Here is a 21,416-nt window from a genome sequence, read left to right as displayed (position 1 = left end):
GATTCTCCAAAACTCATTCAGAAAGTGACTTTTATTTTGGTCCTTAGTTTACGGGGTAAAATACATTCATGAAAATAGTAACATTTTTACAGAAAATCAGATCCAAACTTTAGAGCATTTGAATTCATGTCGCTAAGTGTGCGTTATACTATAAAAATCTATGTAATATTACACAACAATATAACTTACTTTGATTCGTCAAATCAGTCTATAAAGTAGAAAATGAACACATTTTTGTGACAAAACATAACGTCCAATATGTTTGTGGCAATTCACACAGTAAAACTCATTGGCTGATTGATTAAACCTTATAAAAAGAGGATAGTTGAAAAACACGTGTGCATTTATAATAAAATCTGTCTTATCCTGTTTCAGGTAAAGCCTTGAACCCATTACTAAATAATGTATAAGGATACCCACAATATAAAAATTGTACAGAGTCCATCCTGTACGGTGGTTTCTTGATTATGGCATTATCATTATGTACACAGAAATGCTGAAAGAGATTCTACCACATATACCTTGATTTGGTTAAGTACAAAACTGAGAAAATATCTTAAAAATTACAGAGTAAATTGACATGGAAATCGTCGATTCGGCATCTCACCAATATCAACACAACGATATATACAATTAAGCTTTTGTCATGATGTTAAAGTCCTCAATACATTGTACAAAAACTAAACAGGCTTTTCCCTCTGAGGATCTCCTGTGGCTGAGGGTCTTAAATCGATTACATTCATTGTTAAAATCAATTACATTCTTTGCTAAAATTCATTATTTTCTGGTAAAGTTGTAGACCTTAAAATACTAAACTCTAATACACATTTGAATTAATAGAGCGGATTTCCCTCATTGACTCCAAGTGTTGGTCATTGTAAAAGTGCTCAACGAATAATTAGTTTACTAATAAATAGTAAAATCAATAACTAAATAATTTTGAATACTGCAATGGTAGTTCTGACCAACTTCCAACATTCGAATATACATAAGAAATCATTACATGACATAACGTATGAAACTTTAACATATTTTGTGCTGTATACAACGTACAGTAAACTTTTATATAGTTTCTTAAATTAAGGCTATGTTGAGAATATTTCACCCTGGCTTTTTTATGTAAGAATATTAAATAGGGATCTAGTATTGGTGACTAGTAACTAGTACAGGTTAGAGCTCAAACAAATAGCCATACAAAAATAATGTCTAGACTGAAAAGTCTGGATATTATGACTTTAGTATCGTATTACTAAACAATAATAAAAAATAAAATTATGTAAGCAAGAACTATCATTGCAGTTACATTAATAATTTTAAATTAAATACAAATAGCAAAAAGGTTTAAAATAGTAGTGGTTTTAAACTTTTCTCAATCAGTGTGTTCGTTAAATTAGTTAATAAATACTCTCTACTAATTTAATAAGTCTAAATCCTTACATTTAGTGTATTTGGAATAAATTTAAAAATTTGTCATGTGAAAATCAATTAAATTTTAGGCAGTAAACATTCTTACGATTACATTAAGTCTAAATGAGTTTTGGTTTTTTGTATTGTGCCGATCTCTGAGTGAATTTATTTTATCTGCACGAATACAATTTTAAATATTCTATTACTTAAAAATTTAACTTATGATCCGCCAAGAGAAAGTATCACTTTCACCATGATTTGAATTTTAAAAATATTTACACACAGAGTTCCGAGACACTCGAGATAAATAGTACAGCTAATTTTATCTGAGTATTATTAAGTATGTTCTACAAAGTAAAACACACTGTGACGATTTAATGAAACTTAAAATAGTTTCAATTCAGTTTTAAATATTTTTAAAAAACAGCGCTTATGAATAAAAAAGAACACTCCATGAGTTTTTATAACTTAAGGATGATATATAAGAAAGATTGAGATTCAATGGCTTAAGAAATTTTTAACGCTTGTGAGATTATCAAATTAAAAAAAACGTGAACAAAGTAAGATGGAAGATGTAGCCTATAGTATTACTATTATACACAAACAGTTGATTGAAATTATAAGAATAATACGATAAATAATTAAAGCAAATTTTATACATATTTAAAGCAACATCATAAAAGCTTTACTCATTTATCTTTCTGTGTAAATATTATTTTGGATGGCAATACAAGAACACAAACTTATTTGTACTTATAAAACTAAGTAGTGATATTGTGAATTAACAGGTTAGCTTTTTGAAACAAATACTAACATTAATAGTAACAAATTAAATGTGTATTAAGTCAACTGCCACAATAGTGGACCAAAATAAGCGTTGGTTAACAAATTAGAAAATTAATTCCTTACGGACGATTGGATTAGTAGGGGTGATGCGCCTGTTCTATGCTTTGTATCTGTCCCTCTGTTGGATGGCACAGCACAGGACTAGAGAGAAGGACAACCCCAGACACTGAGCAATGGCCACAGCCACACCGATACCTACAACTGTGCTCATGTAGTCCCGCAAGGTGTTCTGTAGCTTATCTGTGCAACCCTGTAACAATACATACAGCTGAGTATCTGTCCCTCTGTTGGATGGCACAGCACAGGACTAGAGAGAAGGACAACCCCAGACACTGAGCAATGGCCACAGCCACACCGATACCTACAACTGTGCTCATGTAGTCCCGCAAGGTGTTCTGTAGCTTATCTGTGCAACCCTGTAACAATACATACAGCTGAGTATCTGTCCCTCTGTTGGATGGCACAGCACAGGACTAGAGAGAAGGACAACCCCAGACACTGAGCAATGGCCACAGCCACACCGATACCTACAACTGTGCTCATGTAGTCCCGCAAGGTGTTCTGTAGCTTATCTGTGCAACCCTGTAACAATACATACAGCTGAGTATCTGTCCCTCTGTTGGATGGCACAGCACAGGACTAGAGAGAAGGACAACCCCAGACACTGAGCAATGGCCACAGCCACACCGATACCTACAACTGTGCTCATGTAGTCCCGCAAGGTGTTCTGTAGCTTATCTGTGCAACCCTGTAACAATACATACAGCTGAGTATCTGTCCCTCTGTTGGATGGCACAGCACAGGACTAGAGAGAAGGACAACCTCTAGCATAGGTCTAGTGCTATGCCTAGGATTTGGACTGTCTGGTAACTAGCATTGGAACTAGGTCTAGCACTATGGCTAGGAAGGGCACTGTCCTGCACTAGCATTATGACTAGGTCTAGTACTATGGCTAGGAATAGCACTGTCCTGCACTAGCATTATGACTAGGTCTAGTACTATGCCTAGGATTTGGACTGTCTGGTAACTAGCATTATGACTAGGTCTAGCACTATGGCTAGAAATAGCACTGTCCTGCACTAGCATTATGACTAGGTCTAGTACTATGCCTAGGATTTGGACTGTCTGGTAACTAGCATTATGACTAGGTCTAGCACTATGGCTAGAAATAGCACTGTCCTGCACTAGCATTATGACTAGGTCTAGTACTATGGCTAGGAATAGCACTGTCCTGCACTAGCATTATGACTAGGTCTAGTACTATGCCTAGGATTTGGACTGTCTGGTAACTAGCATTATGACTAGGTCTAGCACTATGGCTAGAAATAGCACTGTCCTGCACTAGCATTATGACTAGGTCTAGCACTATGGCTAGAAATAGCACTGTCCTGCACTAGCATTATGACTAGGTCTAGTACTATGCCTAGGATTTGGACTGTCTGGTAACTAGCATTATGACTAGGTCTAGCACTATGGCTAGAAATAGCACTGTCCTGCACTAGCATTATGACTAGGTCTAGTACTATGCCTAGGATTTGGACTGTCTGGTAACTAGCATTATGACTAGGTCTAGCACTATGGCTAGAAATAGCACTGTCCTGCACTAGCATTATGACTAGGTCTAGTACTATGCCTAGGATTTGGACTGTCTGGTAACTAGCATTATGACTAGGTCTAGCACTATGGCTAGAAATAGCACTGTCCTGCACTAGCATTATGACTAGGTCTAGTACTATGCCTAGGATTTGGACTGTCTGGTAACTAGCATTATGACTAGGTCTAGCACTATGGCTAGAAATAGCACTGTCCTGCACTAGCATTATGACTAGGTCTAGTACTATGCCTAGGATTTGGACTGTCTGGTAACTAGCATTATGACTAGGTCTAGCACTATGGCTAGAAATAGCACTGTCCTGCACTAGCATTATGACTAGGTCTAGTACTATGCCTAGGATTTGGACTGTCTGGTAACTAGCATTATGACTAGGTCTAGCACTATGGCTAGAAATAGCACTGTCCTGCACTAGCATTATGACTAGGTCTAGCACTATGCCTAGGATTTGGACTGTCTGGTAACTAGCATTATGACTAGGTCTAGCACTATGGCTAGAAATAGCACTGTCCTGCACTAGCATTATGACTAGGTCTAGTACTATGCCTAGGATTTGGACTGTCTGGTAACTAGCATTATGACTAGGTCTAGCACTATGGCTAGAAATAGCACTGTCCTGCACTAGCATTATGACTAGGTCTAGTACTATGCCTAGGATTTGGACTGTCTGGTAACTAGCATTATGACTAGGTCTAGCACTATGGCTAGAAATAGCACTGTCCTGCACTAGCATTATGACTAGGTCTAGTACTATGCCTAGGATTTGGACTGTCTGGTAACTAGCATTATGACTAGGTCTAGCACTATGGCTAGAAATAGCACTGTCCTGCACTAGCATTATGACTAGGTCTAGCACTATGGCTAGAAATAGCACTGTCCTGCACTAGCATTATGACTAGGTCTAGTACTTTGCCTAGGAATAGGACTGTCTGGCACTAGCATTGTGACTAGGTCTAGCACTATGGCTAGAAATAGCACTGTCCTGCACTAGCATTATGACTAGGTCTAGTACTTTGCCTAGGAATAGGACTGTCTGGCACTAGCATTGTGACTAGGTCTAGCACTATGGCTAGAAATAGCACTGTCCTGCACTAGCATTATGACTAGGTCTAGTACTATGACTAGAAATAGGACTGTGGCTAGGTTAACACTGTGACTAGGACTTAACTAGATTTAGCACTAATACTAGGACTTATGATTTATTAGCACCATATAACATTATAATGTTTTAAAGCTTATAAAGACATAAGAACAGGAAGTACCACAGTTTAATTAAAAACTACTAAAACACTAGTGAATTAGCTAAAAACTAGTGCTCTGACGCTATCAATAGCATTATTAAATGCTCTACCACTAGCTTTAAGACTAGGAATAGGGCTAAACCTGTACATGGGTAGTGTTATGAGACTTAAGGAATTGACTACAACACTTACCTCTGAGTATATGTCCTTGCTCTCTGGCATGCCAATACCCGTCTTGAGATTCTGACACTCCTCACTGCCCTCAGGCAGAGTGCAGCAGCTGGCAGGCAATTTGTGCAGGATTAGCGGAGAGGTCACTGCCAGGTTGATACCTTGCTGATCGGCGTTGTTGAACTTGCTAGTGGCCCAGTCAGAGGGACCGTTGGCTCCACAACAGCCGAGCTGAAGCGAGCGTAACCACACATCAGGCCTACATATTCTATACACTTGGCTAGTACTTTTAAGTTACAGATACATATTCATTCACAATTTAATCTATGAGGGTAGCTTTTTAAAAACTATACACAACTTGTATTGGTAGTTCAACTTTTTCTATCACTGTTTAATTTTAAAAGCTTAAAAACTTGTATTGGTCTCCCTGGGAAATTTAACTATGATCTGTTGTTAGAGAACATCAGCCTTAACCCCCTCTTAAAGTTTAATGAAGGTTTATAATTGATTTTGTAATTATAAATGCATAAAACTGTTTTAGCCTGTCTTCACATTCAATCAGGGATCTAAGGGGTCAACTCAACTCAATTCATTCATTGTCAAAAAACATAAAATGTATGGTCAATCATCAAAATACATGTATATACGATGTGGTATATAAAAGTAATAAATCAATACAGAGTTACTCATGAAACCTAAGATAAGGTAAACTAATTATGGAGGTCTACATTTTTCTCTTTTCTAGGTATTCTTGAACTGTAGTATTCTTTTAAAATAAGGAACTTTTTAAGTTTATTCAGGAATTCCCTGTCATCAGCAACACTTTTCAAGTAAAGAGGCAAAGAGTTAAAAATACAAATGCAGGCATAAAAGCTCTGTTTTTCAAATAATTTTGTTTTGTGGCGAGGTAAGATAATTATCTCTAATCCTTAAATGGTAATTATCATTAACATTGTTGGGACAGAAAAATTTTTGTGGATACTTTTTATAAAAGAAAAGTTGACATTGAAAAATGTACATAGGCTGGAAGTTCAGAATATTGTTTTGGCGAAAGACGTTTTTACAGGACTGCGCACGACTTAATTTGAAAATGATCCTTATAGCTCTTTTTTGTTGGCGGAAGTTGTATTACATTTTTCTACTCTCAGTTCCTCATATAGGCAATCCAAAGTTAAGATAAGGATAAAAACGTCCACAATAGGTGAGTAAAAGAATTTTTTCACTAGCAAAACAAGACAGTCTGTTCATTAAAAACAAGCAGCTGCTTTTTTTTTTAACTTTGTCAATATGATCAAAAAAGTTTAACCCTTTTAGGACGAGCGGACTATTAATAGTCCGCACTAGTTTTGCCGAAGAAGACTATGCGGGCTTTCAATAGTCCGCACTAGTTTTACCGAAGGAGACGAGTGGACTTTTATGTGCCCGCCGGTTTACGTTTGCATAATACTCACGTAATATCGAAAATACGATGAACAAAATTAGTTTTCCTTGTAGAGGCACATCCTATGACAAGAAATGGAGTATTTCGGAACTTATCTTGGCCAAACAATACAACATATGTCTATTTTTAGAACAGCCGCACGTGAGCACCTATTGTAGTGCTAGTCAGCGGAGAGCGCCAAAAATGTAAGTTTTTTTGTTGTAAAACAATTATTTCTCAACCAATGTTAATAAAATTATATTTAAACTGAAAACTATGTAAGAAACATAGTAATATTAGTTCACACAGTAAAAATATTTTTTTATCATAGTAAACTTATGCCAAACTAAAAAAATAAAAATTTTAAAATTTTATTTAATTTTTAATTTTTCTGGTTATAGTAAATAGTAATAAATGCTACCATATTGTAGATAATTTAAGGTACTTTGGGATTATACCGACCACACCAGTATGAAGAACACAAAAATAGAAATTTATAGAAACAAACATGATAGAACGAAAAAACAACTCTTTAATTACAAAATTACAAACTTACAAGCATTTCCAGGTATTGTGATCGGTACTGATGTCGCTGTTATCTTATCTTTCTCGAGAATCCTGATTACGGCAGGCCGCGCGGCATCACATGATTTGCACGGTACATAATTGCCTTTCCATTACAATTCAATTTATATTTCTGATCAGCCCCTCTAGAATTTGATATTTTACTGATAGGTACTATCTTGAGGGATGTTTTTCTTCCGTTGACATCAGCGCGGGGCAGCACCGAAGGCCGGAGGCACTCGCATTTTGGGTGGTGGAGTGTAATCAAGAATAAAAACAAGTTTTGAGTGTTTTTTTCAATAAACAGTTTAGTTTTAGTTTGGAAATGTTTGTTTTTGTTGAATTTTTGTGTTTGGAAAAATGTAGAGGTAAAACACGGAAGTACAACAAAGCGACGCACAGCTGAACGGGCGTCGAGACTCTGCAATCACGTTATCTACTAGACCGCTCGACTTTGACCTCTGTCTGAGGATGGGGAGGGGTTTGCGATAAGACAATTCCTGTTTTATATTGACGAAATATTCTTCTACGCTAATCTAGTAATCAGTAGAAGCAAAATGTCAAATAACGATTCATGTCTGGGTGTGGTCGGTATAATCCCAAAGTACCTAATTTAATTATGTACATGTAGATAAAAAATGGTCTAAGCACAATTTATAATAATAGACTTATTATATATTTATCAAACTACTACATTTTGCCCAATTTCACCGTCGTCTTCTTCGGTATGTCCACTATGAAATATGGTTGGTCACTTCAAAAAATGCGTACCTAAAAAATACCCAAAATTTTTGTCGTCCTAAAAGGGTTAATTTAGGATCAAGTAAAATTCCCAGATAATTCATGTTTTGGAAAGGAAGGATTTCAGCATCACCTACAACAATATTTGAACTTATAACAGAGTTCCTTAAACCAAAATCCAGAAGATTTGTTTTAGTACTATTTGCAGACAAAAAATTCTCACTTAGCCACTGCAACAAAGAGCTACCTTTGATAAAAGTCTGGACCTCGAGCTGGGCTCGATTGCTATTAGATATGACGAGGGAAGTATAATACGCAAACAAAAATAAGTTGGAGTTTTAAATGAAGGAGGGTCTGCTCCTCAGATCAAGTTCTCTTTGACTTTATTTTAACTCATGTATCAACTTGTATTATTTAAGAGTTAGCTTATTAATTTATTTGTATAAATCATTCACAGGAAAATAAGTCTTTGATGCAAACTTATAAAATTAAAAAAAATCTATTCTGCTGCTTTATATTCTATTTTAAATAGGGCCTACAATATAATTTCGCTTATCCGAATCTCATATGTAAAGTTATCTCTTGGTAATCTGAATTTAGGAAGAATAAACTATTTTTGTTGAATTTCACATTAAGGATAGTGCGTAGAATATAATAACATATTAGCAATGTTATTATAATTGCTACGAGAGCTTTATAATTGTAAATTTGTAAGGTGAAAACAACAGTATTGATGTGATGACCAATATAGAAATTGTATCATTATTAGATACTTTGGGATTATACCGACCACACCAGTATGAAGAACACAAAAATATAAATTTATAAAAACAAACATGATGGAACGAAAAAAACAACTCTTTAATTACAAACTTACAAGCATTTCCAGGTATTGTGATCGGTATTGTTGTCGCTGTTATCTTATCTATCTCGAGAATCCCAATTACGGCAGGCCGCGCGGCATCACATGATTATTTAAGTTTTTTGCACGGTACATAATTGCCTTTCCATTACAATTCAATTTATATTTCTGATCAGCCCCTCTAGAATTTGATATTTTACTGATAGGTACTATCTCGAGGGATGTTTTTCTTTCGTTGACATCAGCGCGGCGCTGCCGAAGCCCGCGCTGATGGCCGGAGGCACTCGCATTTTGGGTGGCAGAGTGTGATCAAGAATAAAAACAAGTTTTGAGTGTTTTTTCAATAAAGAGTTTAGTTTTTGTTTGGTAATGATTGTTTTTGTTGAATTTTTGTGTTTGGAGAAATGTAGGGGTAAAACACGGAAGTACAACAAAGCGACGCACCAGCTGAACGGGCGGCGAGACTCTGCAATCACGTTATCTACTAGACCGCTCGACTTTGACCTCTGTCTGAGGATGGGGAGGGGTTTACGATAAGACAATTCCTGTATTATATTGACGAAATATTGTTCTACGCTAATCTAGTAATCAGTAAAAGCTAAATGTCAAATTACGATTCATGTCTGGGTGTGGTCGGTATACTCCCAAAGTACCCATTATTATGTATTTCATATTATATATAATTAATCTCTGTAAAAAATTTGCTTTTTTACTGTTATATTTATAACAAATTAATTCCTTATTATCTGTAATCTTTTGTCTTATTACTGAGTAAAAAGCTTAAGTAGAAATTAAATTGTAATTCAGTTTTCTAGAACATTGAGTTACATTTAAGGTGGACTTACTCCCTGTTGTATCGCATCGAATGTCTGAGTCCTACTGTCAACAACACTGTACTCTTTCTGAACTGTATTCTTGACACTCTCCTGTACCAGCTGTTCCAGCTGTTCACTGTTACTGTAGGCCCAGGCTCCAGCTGATATTTCAGCCACCAAAATTATCAGCAGCAGGCAGAAAAACTATAACAAAGATTTGTAAAAATTACTGACAATAGAAATAAATGTGAATTAAAGCCAAATTGAATTGAAACTAAATTAACACTTAGAGTGCTAATCCCGTAATTTTACGGAACAGCGAAACTTCCGAAGAATGCTAATCCCGTAGTTTTACGTGGTTGTCATTTCAATTGGTATTATATTACATTGTCCGTATTTAAACGGGTTTTGCCTACTCTACAATGTTATTTGGGTTTTTAGTAACACAATTCACCGCTAGAAAGCGTAAGATGACAAAGCAACTTCGGTCGCTTTGTTTACGTGCCGCTGACGTAAAGTTCGTTGCAGCCGGCAGTCGATGGCGCAATCATGGCTTCTCGCAGCTTGAACGACGTTGCGATCAGTGATGTATAGTTTTATTGTTGTTGATAGTATTTTTTACGATTCTGACATTGATCTTGATTTCATGGAAGAAGATGAGACACATATTTCAGGTAAGAATAAGTCTATTTATCACATAAACATCAGTCTAAAAGTTTGGTTATGTTATTGTTTTTGTGAATCAAACTATAATTCGTATTATAATAAATTAACTTTACTCAACTAATATTCTATTCATATGAATAAAATGAAAATATATTCATATTTTACACAGTATATTATTATGTTACAGATGCTGAAAACGGTACTGACGGCGAAAGTAATGCAGACGCATCAATATGTTGGCATAGTTTTTTTTGTCAAAAAAACTACAAAATATAAAAACATGATTTGTATTATTCAAAGGATAGTTTATATTTGTAAATGGTCATTGTAAATAATTGTATATATGCTTAGTTTAGTTTGTTAGATAAAAAAACTGTCTCAAAAAATATATGTTTTTCAAAAACATTTTTTATTTGTAGTTTTTTAAAATAACACCAACAATCTCACGTTAAAAGAAAGACGAAAGTAAGCTGAATTAAGGCATGTAAGTATTTTTCTTATACCTTAAATACTTTTTTTTAATAAATTTTTGAAAACCACCAAAAACGCCCAGCATTCTACAGAGTTACATGTTATTTAGGGCCAGCACTCAAAGTGTTAATATAATGCGTTTTCATTGTCACTCTAGTGAACTATGTGCAAATAAAACAGTGATAACTCACTAGAACCAGCATGCACTGAGACTCCTTGATGGCGCCGCAACAGCCCAAGAATCCCACAATGAACATGAGTGTACCAACAACCAGGAAGAGATAGACGCCAGTGTAGTAGCTCGACTCATCCTGTGCCATGCTCATATAAAAAGTTGGATCCGTCAACATCCATATTGAAAGAACTATTATTGTCAGACCAGTTATCTGTAACAAAAACAAAACGTAACTAATTATAATTTAGATTTGTTTTCAATACCAAAGTTCAACAATAAGTATGTTGATGAAAAAATGTGCAAGAAGTGTCAAAATCTACAAAGACACTTGCAAAATGAACTATTGTTAAAAAACACATTTGAGCAAATGTATTTAATCATATTAGTGGTAAAAATGAAATGAAATACAAGTCACACACTGTAGCCAGTTTTAAAGGTAAGAATATTTACTGATATCCACAAGTACATTTGTTATTTTGTGTCACAAGCTGTCCGACACGTTTATCCTTCAAAGTAGTAAAAACTACTTATATTTCATACTGTTTTGTTTGTTACATATTTTATAAATACACATAGCCTAGATATTGTTTTATTCACCATTACATTTTAACTATACTCTAATTTGAAATACCCATAACGTAATTTGGTTTGACATTCTTGTTTTGACAGTTTATAGATATCTTGAATACAATGATTTGATCATGTAGGTAGTCGCTTGTTATACTGTAGCCTAGAACATTTCTCCTCTACCCCTTACTTGTAATCTGCTAGTTTCAGTTGACCTTGAACGTTTGGAATCAACATACAGACATTCAATTGTTTCCCGTCTATGTTTGTCAGTGTTTTTTTGTAGTTTTTGGCTGTTCTAACAGCTCGGATAAGAAGAAACAAGTCAGTGGTGTTACTTTTCATAAGTATGTTTTATTTTCCTATTCGTTATAAACAATGGTTCCATACATATCCAGAATGGTATATCCAGAATGTAAAGTGCGGAGGGAGGTGGGGAGGGGTGTATATCACTGTATACTAGTTTAATCACAGTTGTCATGTTTTTAGTTTATATAGTCGGTTTTCTATTATTACCAAGCTCAGTTATATTTAACTAACGTTTACTAATTAACTAAAAATAATACATAGAGAAGCATATGTATTATTTGACAAATTAAAACTCTTGCTATGAAACTATCTCATAATCTAATTAAATTTCAAAAACAGTTGATAATATATTATGTAGAATCTTGGAGCATTGGAAAAACGGTTTATTGTAGTATCACTAATATAAAGGAATACAACATTTTCCTATATAATTTTTTATTTTGTGCAAGGCCTTTCTGAATCAAAAATTCCATCATCAGGCACTTCACAAATAGGATACTTCTTTGTGGCAGGCCTAAACGGAGAACAGCTGCATGACTTAGTTAAGTAATGTATACATGTATCAGTAAGGTCAACAGATAAGGAGCCAACTGATAAGGAGCTCAAGCGTACCTTATCTGATACCCGTATCGGCAATGAGATCTCGCCCCAGGTTACTGCGGCAATAGAGCTGGCAGTAAACAAAGCCATCTCATCCCAGCGACTTGTTGCTGACATCTCGGCTAGAGTTTCCGAGATCGTCATCGCTAACCTGACAACTGCGCTGACCGCTGCTAACAATCGCATCGACCAACTGATATCCGAGGTGAGCAGATTGAAGATTGAAGCGCTACAGAGGCAGCGAGCGTTAGATGATCTTGCTCAGTACCAGCGGCGTAACAGCCTCCGGCTCTTCGGTGTACTTGAGTCTCCGGGGGAAGATACGGACGCTTTGGCTCTGGATGTCTTCAGTGAGAAGCTGGGGGTCAAAATTGAACTTCAGAACATTTGCCGTTCCCATAGGGTTGGCCGTGTACAACACTTAGGCGCCGAAGCAGAAAAGAAACTGCGTCCCATCTTAGTAAAATCCACCAACTACAGACAGCGGAGGGAGGTGTACTCGAACAAGAAAAAACTCAAAGGAACAAGAATAACAATACGGGAGGACCTCACTGCTGCCAGGATGGAGACGCTCAAGAGGGCCACTGAAAAATTTGGGCCTAGGAGTGTCTGGACTCTTGATGGCAGGGTTTTCTGGGTTGACAGGGATGGACAAAAGAGAGTTGCCACGTCTGTGGACGATATTCCTTCAGCTTAGAAGCTCCATACAAAAAACTAACATATATTTTATATTTGATTTAAATTTTATTGTTTGTTTCATTTATTTTTTTATTTCTTTTAAGATTGATGAGTTTCAATTATATACTATCTTGTTTCGGATGTATAAATTATTAATTACTGACGTATAAACTTGAGTTGCTATTTATATGAGTAGATTTAAATTTTTAACAATGCGTTTATAATTTAATGTAATATTTTTGTCATCCGACACAGATAAACCAATTTCAACAAACATGAACTCAGGCATGTGGTATTGATGAAAATTTTAATTTTTCTTATTATTTTTTATTTATTTTATTTCTTTAAATTATATAACAAGTCATAGCTAGTACTAATTTTACCGTTTATTTATACTTACATTATATTTCTAAATTTATTTTTACTACTTACTTGTATCGCATTGATTTAAATTGCAATTACTTACTGATCTAATTGATCTAATTTATATAATGTTCTGAACCCCTGGAAATTTTAAATATAATTTTCTTTCTTCTACACTAAAGAGCTTAGAGCTTAAAGTGCTATAGATCATCATTGTTATGATTGTTAGTTATAAAAAATTGTTTGTTTTTTCTTATGTATATATCTATTTCTAGAATCTGTTTTTTATTATATGTTGTATGAATGTAAGTGTGAGTGTGTGCATGTACAGGAGCTCCTGCCGGTTCAGCTTGTGTGCGGTTGCCTGGTCGGCCGTGTCCCGCCGATGCTATCTGCGGATCCATTTTAGCAGGTTCGTGCAGTGACGATCGCGGTCCTGGGCCACTCTCTTCCCTTCCTTTAAACGTGATCTCCACTGCTCAACTCCTGTCCTCAACATTGTCTCCTTATCACAAACTCTTTAAAGCTGCTCATATTAACGCTCAATCTCTGCCTGGACATATAGACGAAATCAGAGAAATTTTTCGGCCTCAAACATTTGACATTATTGGCGTATCAGAATCATGGTTTAAGCGGAGTGTTTTGTCAAGTGAGGTGGCTCTCTCTGGCTATGTGCTGCTAAGAAATGACAGAATTCTAAAGATTGGTGGCGGTGTTGCGGTTTATGTCAGAGAGGGTCTGAGGTGTAGGCTTTTGTCCGCATCTCCCTCTGAATACTCGGCCAGGCCTGAGTTCATGTTTGTTGAAATTGGTTTATCTGTATCGGATGTCCTATTGATCGGTGTGTGCTATCGGCCTCCCAGAATAGGTCATCTGATAGACTTTGAAAATGCTCTCTTACACCACCTGCCTGGCTACAGTCGAGTCTTGATCATGGGCGACTTTAACACAAACTTACTAAAAAAGACAGATTATAATACTAGGCAACTGATAACAATGTTCGACTCTACTGCCACTAGCCCCGACACATCACACTGCCGAGTCAGACACCCTTCTGGACCTTCTAGTTGTTACTGACCCCTCTGACGTGACGCATCTAGGGCAGCTTCCAATTCCAGCAGTTTCATGTCACGATCTTGTGTACTGTGTTATCAAGGTCAAAGTTCCAAAGCCAAAAGTAAAATTTATTAAATACAGAGATTTTAAAAGTATGGACGAAGCCTCTTTTATGTATGATGTTTATTCGTCCCCATGGCAGAATCTACAGATATTGCAATCTGTCGATGACATGGTTGAAGCTTTTAACACCACCATTCTGGGGCTATACAATAAACATGCACCAGTTGTTACCAAATGCATAACAAAGCGGCGCACAGTGCCTTGGATCACGTGTGAAATTCTTAGCTTGATGGCTCAACGTGATTCCCTGTATAAGAGAGCTCGTCGAGCTAGTGACCCCGTTTTAATAGTTCAATATCGACAAATTAGAAATAGAGTTAAACAACTTCTACGAAATTCCAGATTGAGATACACGCGTAAACTGTTTGAAAAGAAACAGTCATCTAGCGATTTGTGGCGCAATGTTAGGAAACTTGGTTTGGGCAAAGACCGCGCTTCTCCTCCGATCCAATTACCCTTAAATGATCTTAATGACTATTTTGTTTCATGTTGTCAGACTGTCAATACAAACCAAGTTACGGATTATGCTAAAGAACTTCTAAATATGCCTATCAATCGGCACGAATATGACAAATTTACTTTCAAACCTGTAATACAATCAGATGTTTTGAAAGCCATTCGCCGTATTGGCAGTAATGCTAAAGGGTCTGACGGCATAAAAATTCAATTAATAAAAAACATTCTTTTTGCAACCCTCCCAGTAATCACATACATTTTCAACATGTCACTGAGACAGGGTATTTTCCCTTCACTTTGGAAGTCTGCTATTGTCCGCCCATTGAACAAGACCTCAGTTCCAACATCTTGCCAAGAATTCAGACCAATTAGTATTCTGCCTGCTCTATCCAAGGGCCTTGAAAAAATTGTGCACTGCCAGATTACTGATTATTTAACACGAAATAACGTTCTAAATCATTTACAATCCGGATTTCGAACAGGACATAGTACTGAAACTGCTTTACTGAAAGTCACTGACGATATACGATTCGTAATGGACCAAAAACTAAGCACAATACTGACACTCTTTGATTTTTCAAAGGCTTTTGATTGTGTAAACTACAGACTACTATTGGCTAAATTGAGAATAATTGGTTTTTCAGAAAATGTCCTGCAATGGCTGAGGTCTTATCTGTCTGGCAGAAGGCAGTGTGTACAAGTAGGTGACATAACATCCGACTGGCTGAGTGTTGAGTGTGGTGTTCCTCAGGGTTCCATACTTGGTCCTCTCTTGTTTGTGTTATACGTTAATGACTTGAGCACGGTACTGGTACACTGCAAGTCCCACATGTATGCCGATGACCTCCAGATATATCTCCATGTTAACATACACCAAATCGATGATGGCATTACCATGATCAACTCTGACATAAAAAATGTACTGGACTGGACTAGTAAACACGGACTTAAACTAAACCACGACAAAACTAAACCAATTGTGATATCTCATTACCGCTCTCGATCTTTGATCGATTTTACATCTATACGTAACGTTACTGTGAATGGAACTGTACTACCTTATTACGATAAAGTTAGGAACTTAGGGCTGACAATAAACTGTACTCTTAGCTGGACTGATGCAGTGACAGAGACCTGTAAGAAAGTTTTTGCATCAATGCATTCACTGAAAAAACTGCAGAGGTTTTTGCCACTTCACATAAAACTGTTGTTGGTTAAAGTACTCATACTGCCTCACTTTTCGTACTGTAACAGTGTGATGAACGACATGACTGTGGCTTTGGGTGAAAAACTCCAGAGAACCCAAAATTATTGTATGAGATATGCATTTGATCTCAGGAGAGATGAGCATATAACACCCTATTATATTAATTCAAAGATTTTGAAGTTGAATGACCTCAGATCAATAAAAATCTTAACATTGGTCCATTCAATTTTAAATTCTGGCTTTCCAAATTATTTCTTAAACGATTTCCAATTTGTCTCTCAAAGTGGTGTGGATAGAACTCGCTCTGGTTCGTCTGTGCTTCGCATGCCGTTGCACAGAACTGCTGTATATGACAAGTCTTTTGTAGTAACGGCATGTCGTCTGTGGAATTCCCTTCCTCGTAGTATAACATCCTTGGAGAGTCGTCCTCGGTTCGTGGCGTCGCTGAGAGAGCACTATCTGGGGCGGATGGTTGGGGCGGGGTCGGCATAGGTCTCTTCGCTGCGGTTGCACTGGCATGAGTAGAGTGTGAGATGTGTGAGTGGTTTGAGTTGTGTTTCTTATATTCATTATATACAAGTACATGTTATTATCTTGCGTGTGAGTATGTGATTATAAATATGTTTATATACCTTTTTATCGTTATACATTTTTTATTCTTAAATAAAGTTGTACTTTTTGTTCATATTTAAAATGTTTACAATACAATATTTAGTTTTATTATTATTTAGAAATAAAAATATTTTGTTCTAGTTTGTATATGAGGTTAAATGTAAGAAAGGGCCATGAGGCCCTAATTTCGCCTCAAATAAAGAAATATTTCATTTCATCTTTTACATGAATCTGGCATAACTGTGGACCGTTTAACTTGCGATGGTACATCAACAAACACTGTTGCAGCTAACAAATTAGGATGCAAAATTATACCAGAAAACATGATGTCTGCTTAGTACACAGTACCTGTGGTGGCAAATTGTATGAACCAATGTTTCTTGAGAGAAAATCATTAAAAATCAACTGCTGCTTCTGGAGGGTGTACTGTCACCCAAGTACTTCTAAAATCAAGTTTAAGTGGAATTTCAGCAGGTTAGGAATTGTCAGGCTGTACTGTGCAATGGACAGGCTATACCAGAGGTTCAGTAGGCTGCACCCCACAAGTTGATTAGGTTGAGCTGGTTGCAACATGAGTTGATCTGGCGATGACAGGGGTTGATCAGGTAGGCTTATTGGTTGATGAAGCAAAAGGGAAGCAGCCGTAAAATCCTCATAAAAACAAGGATCTTGAACACCAGAGGTTGGTGAAATAACACAACAACTAGCACATGTGTAGGCACTGGTAGGCACACACGTGTTAGTGGTCTGGGATTGTATTTATCCTTTCCACCTTTGTCTGGTTTTTTTCCTTCCTAAATGCTAAAGAAAAATAACCTGAATTATCATCAGAAGAAGTAGAATTCGGTTAATAGTCATCTCCACTGTCGGAGGAGAAAATCATACGTTTTCAATATCAGAATGAATATTACTCTTTTCAGATATATGTCTGCACAACACTTGGTTCAGGTCTATTTTCCAAGTGAGTAGGATCAGGCATGATTCATTCATTAGGCAATAAGTCAGATAAAACTTCATACATATCTACCAAACTACAGTAACATTGTCGGGTAGGGTACGATAAGCGGACCCGGTATTTTTATATCGAAGAATGTAATCATCGATACCTAATATTCGCATCTCAAATCCTAGACTATCAATCGATATAAAAGTATAGTCCTCAATAACAATCATATGGGTTAAATTTAAATATGAATGTAACAACTTTAACTGTGAAAGGAGCAAATATGGTCGTCTTCAGTTTTCATAATTTTGGTTGTAATAATTTGTTTGATCACTGTAAATATACAGTGATCAAACAAATTATTACAACCAAAATTATGAAAACTGAAGACGACCATATTTGCTCCTTTCACAGTTAAAGTTGTTTTTTTCCCACAAATTTCACATAATGGGTTTTTCAGTAAGAGTCCAAAATGTTGAAGCTACTAAAACATGTCTTATCATCTTTCAAAGCAATGTCGTGTAGTTTCCTAAAATTGACTGCCATTTTTAATAATAAATGTTACTTATATGTAAAATTGAAATGCTACCGTATGTGTATTATTTAAAGTGTTTACAGTTGTTGATATAGGTTTTATACGTTAATTGTTCAAAATAATTAATCAGTATCGATTGATTATATTGATGGTTGTGATTAAGTTAAGTAATATCGTTTGCCAATTTCGATATAAAAAACCGGGTCTGCTTATCGTACCCTACCCACATTGTCTTCTGATTGCATTACTCAGTACATTCTTAATGTCACTACTGTTCAAATTAATACTCATTGTGAAATGTATAATAACTCAACAATAAAAATATTTAGCCTATGTGAATGTGGACTTACCTACCAGGTTCACAAAAATCCCATCAATTCATTAAAACGTAACATACATAAACTTCTATGTTTTATTTTGCTACTTAATTTAAACACTACTCAAACGTTTATCTATAAAAAGTAAATAATAAAGTCTAAGATATTGAAATAAATACCAAACAATACACTGGTATTGACAAAGCCGTAATAACAACCAAAAAATTAACATGGCAAGCAGACAATGCATTGTTCTTCTCTACTAGAGATGGCAATTGTACCAATAGAACAAAATAAAATACTAGTTCATTGTCTTCAGCGACGATAGGGCCTACTGTTCCTTAGAGCATTTCTTCAAGTTCCTTGTTTTGATATGATTTTCACTACTTACAGATGATAACATAAAAAAAATAGGCTAATAAGATTTTATTAAGCTATTTATGATGCATCAAGCATTTTTGGATTAAACTAAAACAACCATTTTAAACAACTCATTGTACAAACATTTACTTGTTTAATAGCTTATGAAATAATGTTTCTGAAAGCCAAAAATACACTCTTTTCAATAACGATACTCATGATCACGTAGAACGCAAACTCTCAGCAGTATATTTTGACAAACATACAGTAATTTTTGTGTGTTCGAATTTTGAGGATAAACCGTAATCAGAAATGTGAGCGTTGTTTTAATGTTTTCTAATGATAAATATAACGTAACTATAAAATGTTTTACAGTATATTATAAAACCTTAGATCTTTATCTTTAAATTTACGTATGGTTTCGTCCAAACAAAATAAAAATAGACGTGTTGTGAGAGATCATAGGTATTAACTTACACTGTAGTTAATGCGTCAAAAATAGCTTAGTGCCATTTGAAAATGTAGTTACTACTACATTAATAATTGCTTAAAGCCATTTGCAGGGTTAAAAGTGCTTTCCATTCGAAAAATCCACAAAACATGCAAGAGCATTTACATATACTAAACTTTATATTCAAAACATTCTACAGTAGCCTATAATCAGAGAATTAACTGTCAGGTGTAAAGAACAGAGGAAGAAATATAGTATATAGATACTATGCTAAAGTTATGCAGTAAAATTTAATAGAGAATGCCTAGTCCACTAAAAACTACAATAAACTCACCCAAAACACTAAATTGACGAAGAATACAAGGTATTTAAGTATTCCATAGCAACCTGTAAGCCCCATGTCTAGTTTGATTTGTGAATTATACAGTAAATAATTTCAAAATTTATGTCCTATAATTTACTTCTGACAGAACACAAAGTTGTTTATGCCTCAAAATCTATTAAATAAAAAACAAAAGGTTTATCTAGGCTATACTTATTATGAATACAAATTTCAAACTTTCACTACACAAACATTTTAAAAGTTACCAACAAATGTAAGTTTTATCAGAACCCACAACAACAGACAAAAAATTTATGACTAATCGTACGAAAAATAGACGAGATGAGTTAATGGTCTATAATCACAACTTCAACTTAACCAATCCAGTCTAATACAAATTTTTATCATCGCCTTATAAGGTAATACAACATGAATGTTTTTTTTTCTGTCTCAAAGCTAGATTTGTGAATCACTATTTAGGTTCTGGCAGCCTTGTAGGCGTTAAGCTTTCAACGAGGAGGTTCCTGATTTAAATTCTACAAAATCGTCCTAACATTTATAATTATGAAAAAATAAACCTACGAAAACTATGCACACATTTTTGGTCGCTAGTATATTCGTCATTACAAGAGATATTTACTAATAAGTTTAGGAGTTTAACAGACTTTACATCTTTTTTCCTGGTGTATATTATATACGGTAGGGAAAATATTGTAATGGTTCAAAATAGATCAAATTTAGTTTCAGAGGAAGTATACTTTTATGAACTTCAAATAGGGAAAATATTGTAATAATTCAAAATAGACCAAATTTAGTTTCAGAGGAAGTATACTTTTATGAACTTCAAATTTACTTGTTTTTACAAAAAAAGTCCTTTTGATGATCGCACGATCGCTTTTAAGCATTGATCTTGACCATAAAGTAAAAATAGTTGAAACTCTATGCTAAAAGTAAGTGCCGCGCCTTATTTCGTTGTGGTACCTAACAAGAAATTGGTGGTCCCAGCTGTTTTCGTCATATATTACATTACGTAATTAACAGGTTTACTGCCATGAGTATCATATTGGTATTCACTCCAACTTGTTGCGGTGCCATGAGAACAAATTGGTACTTAATTAGTTGGAAATTACAGCTGATTATTGACTGATGTGTTTAATGAATACTGTAAACTATAACCTTGAAATAACGTTTATGCTATTAAGAAAGGGTAATTTCCACTGATAAGTATCTTAGCAAGGGGGATTTGGTATTGAAACGTAATAAAGTTGGCAACTGTTAAAGAGAATCAGCACAAAAGTCAGCAATTTGTCCTCCTCCGTAGACTAATGGATATAGTCACGGCTCCTAACTGAGAGATCACGGGTTCAAGTCCCAGGGAGACACGATCAGGCATAGACACGATTGATGGTGTACTTTGCGAATAAATACCAGTGCAATAATATAAGTATCAGTGTACATCGAAGCCAGCAGAGCTTAAAGCTGAGGCTTACAAGAGAAGTAAAAAAGTCAACAAACTTGATGTGTGC

The 21,416-nt window shown here is 35.5% G+C and overlaps 1 protein-coding gene across 1 annotated transcript; it reads right to left on the bottom strand.

Moving 5' to 3' along the window:
- Positions 1 to 2,531: 2,531 nt before the first annotated feature.
- LOC124360851 (CD9 antigen) lies at positions 2,532 to 20,313 on the bottom strand. Its single transcript, XM_046814801.1, has 5 exons — positions 19,903 to 20,313; positions 11,008 to 11,202; positions 9,710 to 9,883; positions 5,299 to 5,508; positions 2,532 to 3,001 (listed from the first exon to the last, which is right to left on the bottom strand). The coding sequence occupies exons 1-5, from the start codon at positions 19,966 to 19,968 to the stop codon at positions 2,822 to 2,824; spliced, it is 825 nt and encodes a 274-aa protein (XP_046670757.1). The 5' UTR covers positions 19,969 to 20,313; the 3' UTR covers positions 2,532 to 2,821.
- Positions 20,314 to 21,416: the final 1,103 nt, after the last annotated feature.

The sequence above is a fragment of the Homalodisca vitripennis genome, chromosome 4, assembly GCF_021130785.1.
Source record: "Homalodisca vitripennis isolate AUS2020 chromosome 4, UT_GWSS_2.1, whole genome shotgun sequence".
Lineage (NCBI taxonomy): Eukaryota > Metazoa > Arthropoda > Insecta > Hemiptera > Cicadellidae > Homalodisca > Homalodisca vitripennis.
The sequence above is the reverse complement of the archived record's forward strand: the minus strand, read 5'-3'. Positions and strand labels throughout refer to the sequence as shown.

Bases quoted from the DNA above. Each gene is read 5' to 3' on its own strand.
- LOC124360851 (XM_046814801.1), bottom strand. From the start codon at position 19,968: ATGGGGCTTACAGGTTGCTATGGAATACTTAAATACCTTGTATTCTTC. The intron at 11,203-19,902 runs GTGAGTTTATTG...TTTTTGTTACAG, and splicing joins TCGTCAATTTAGTGTTTTGG to ATAACTGGTCTGACAATAAT. The intron at 3,002-5,298 runs GTAAGTGTTGTA...GTATTGTTACAG, and splicing joins GCAAGGACATATACTCAGAG to GGTTGCACAGATAAGCTACA.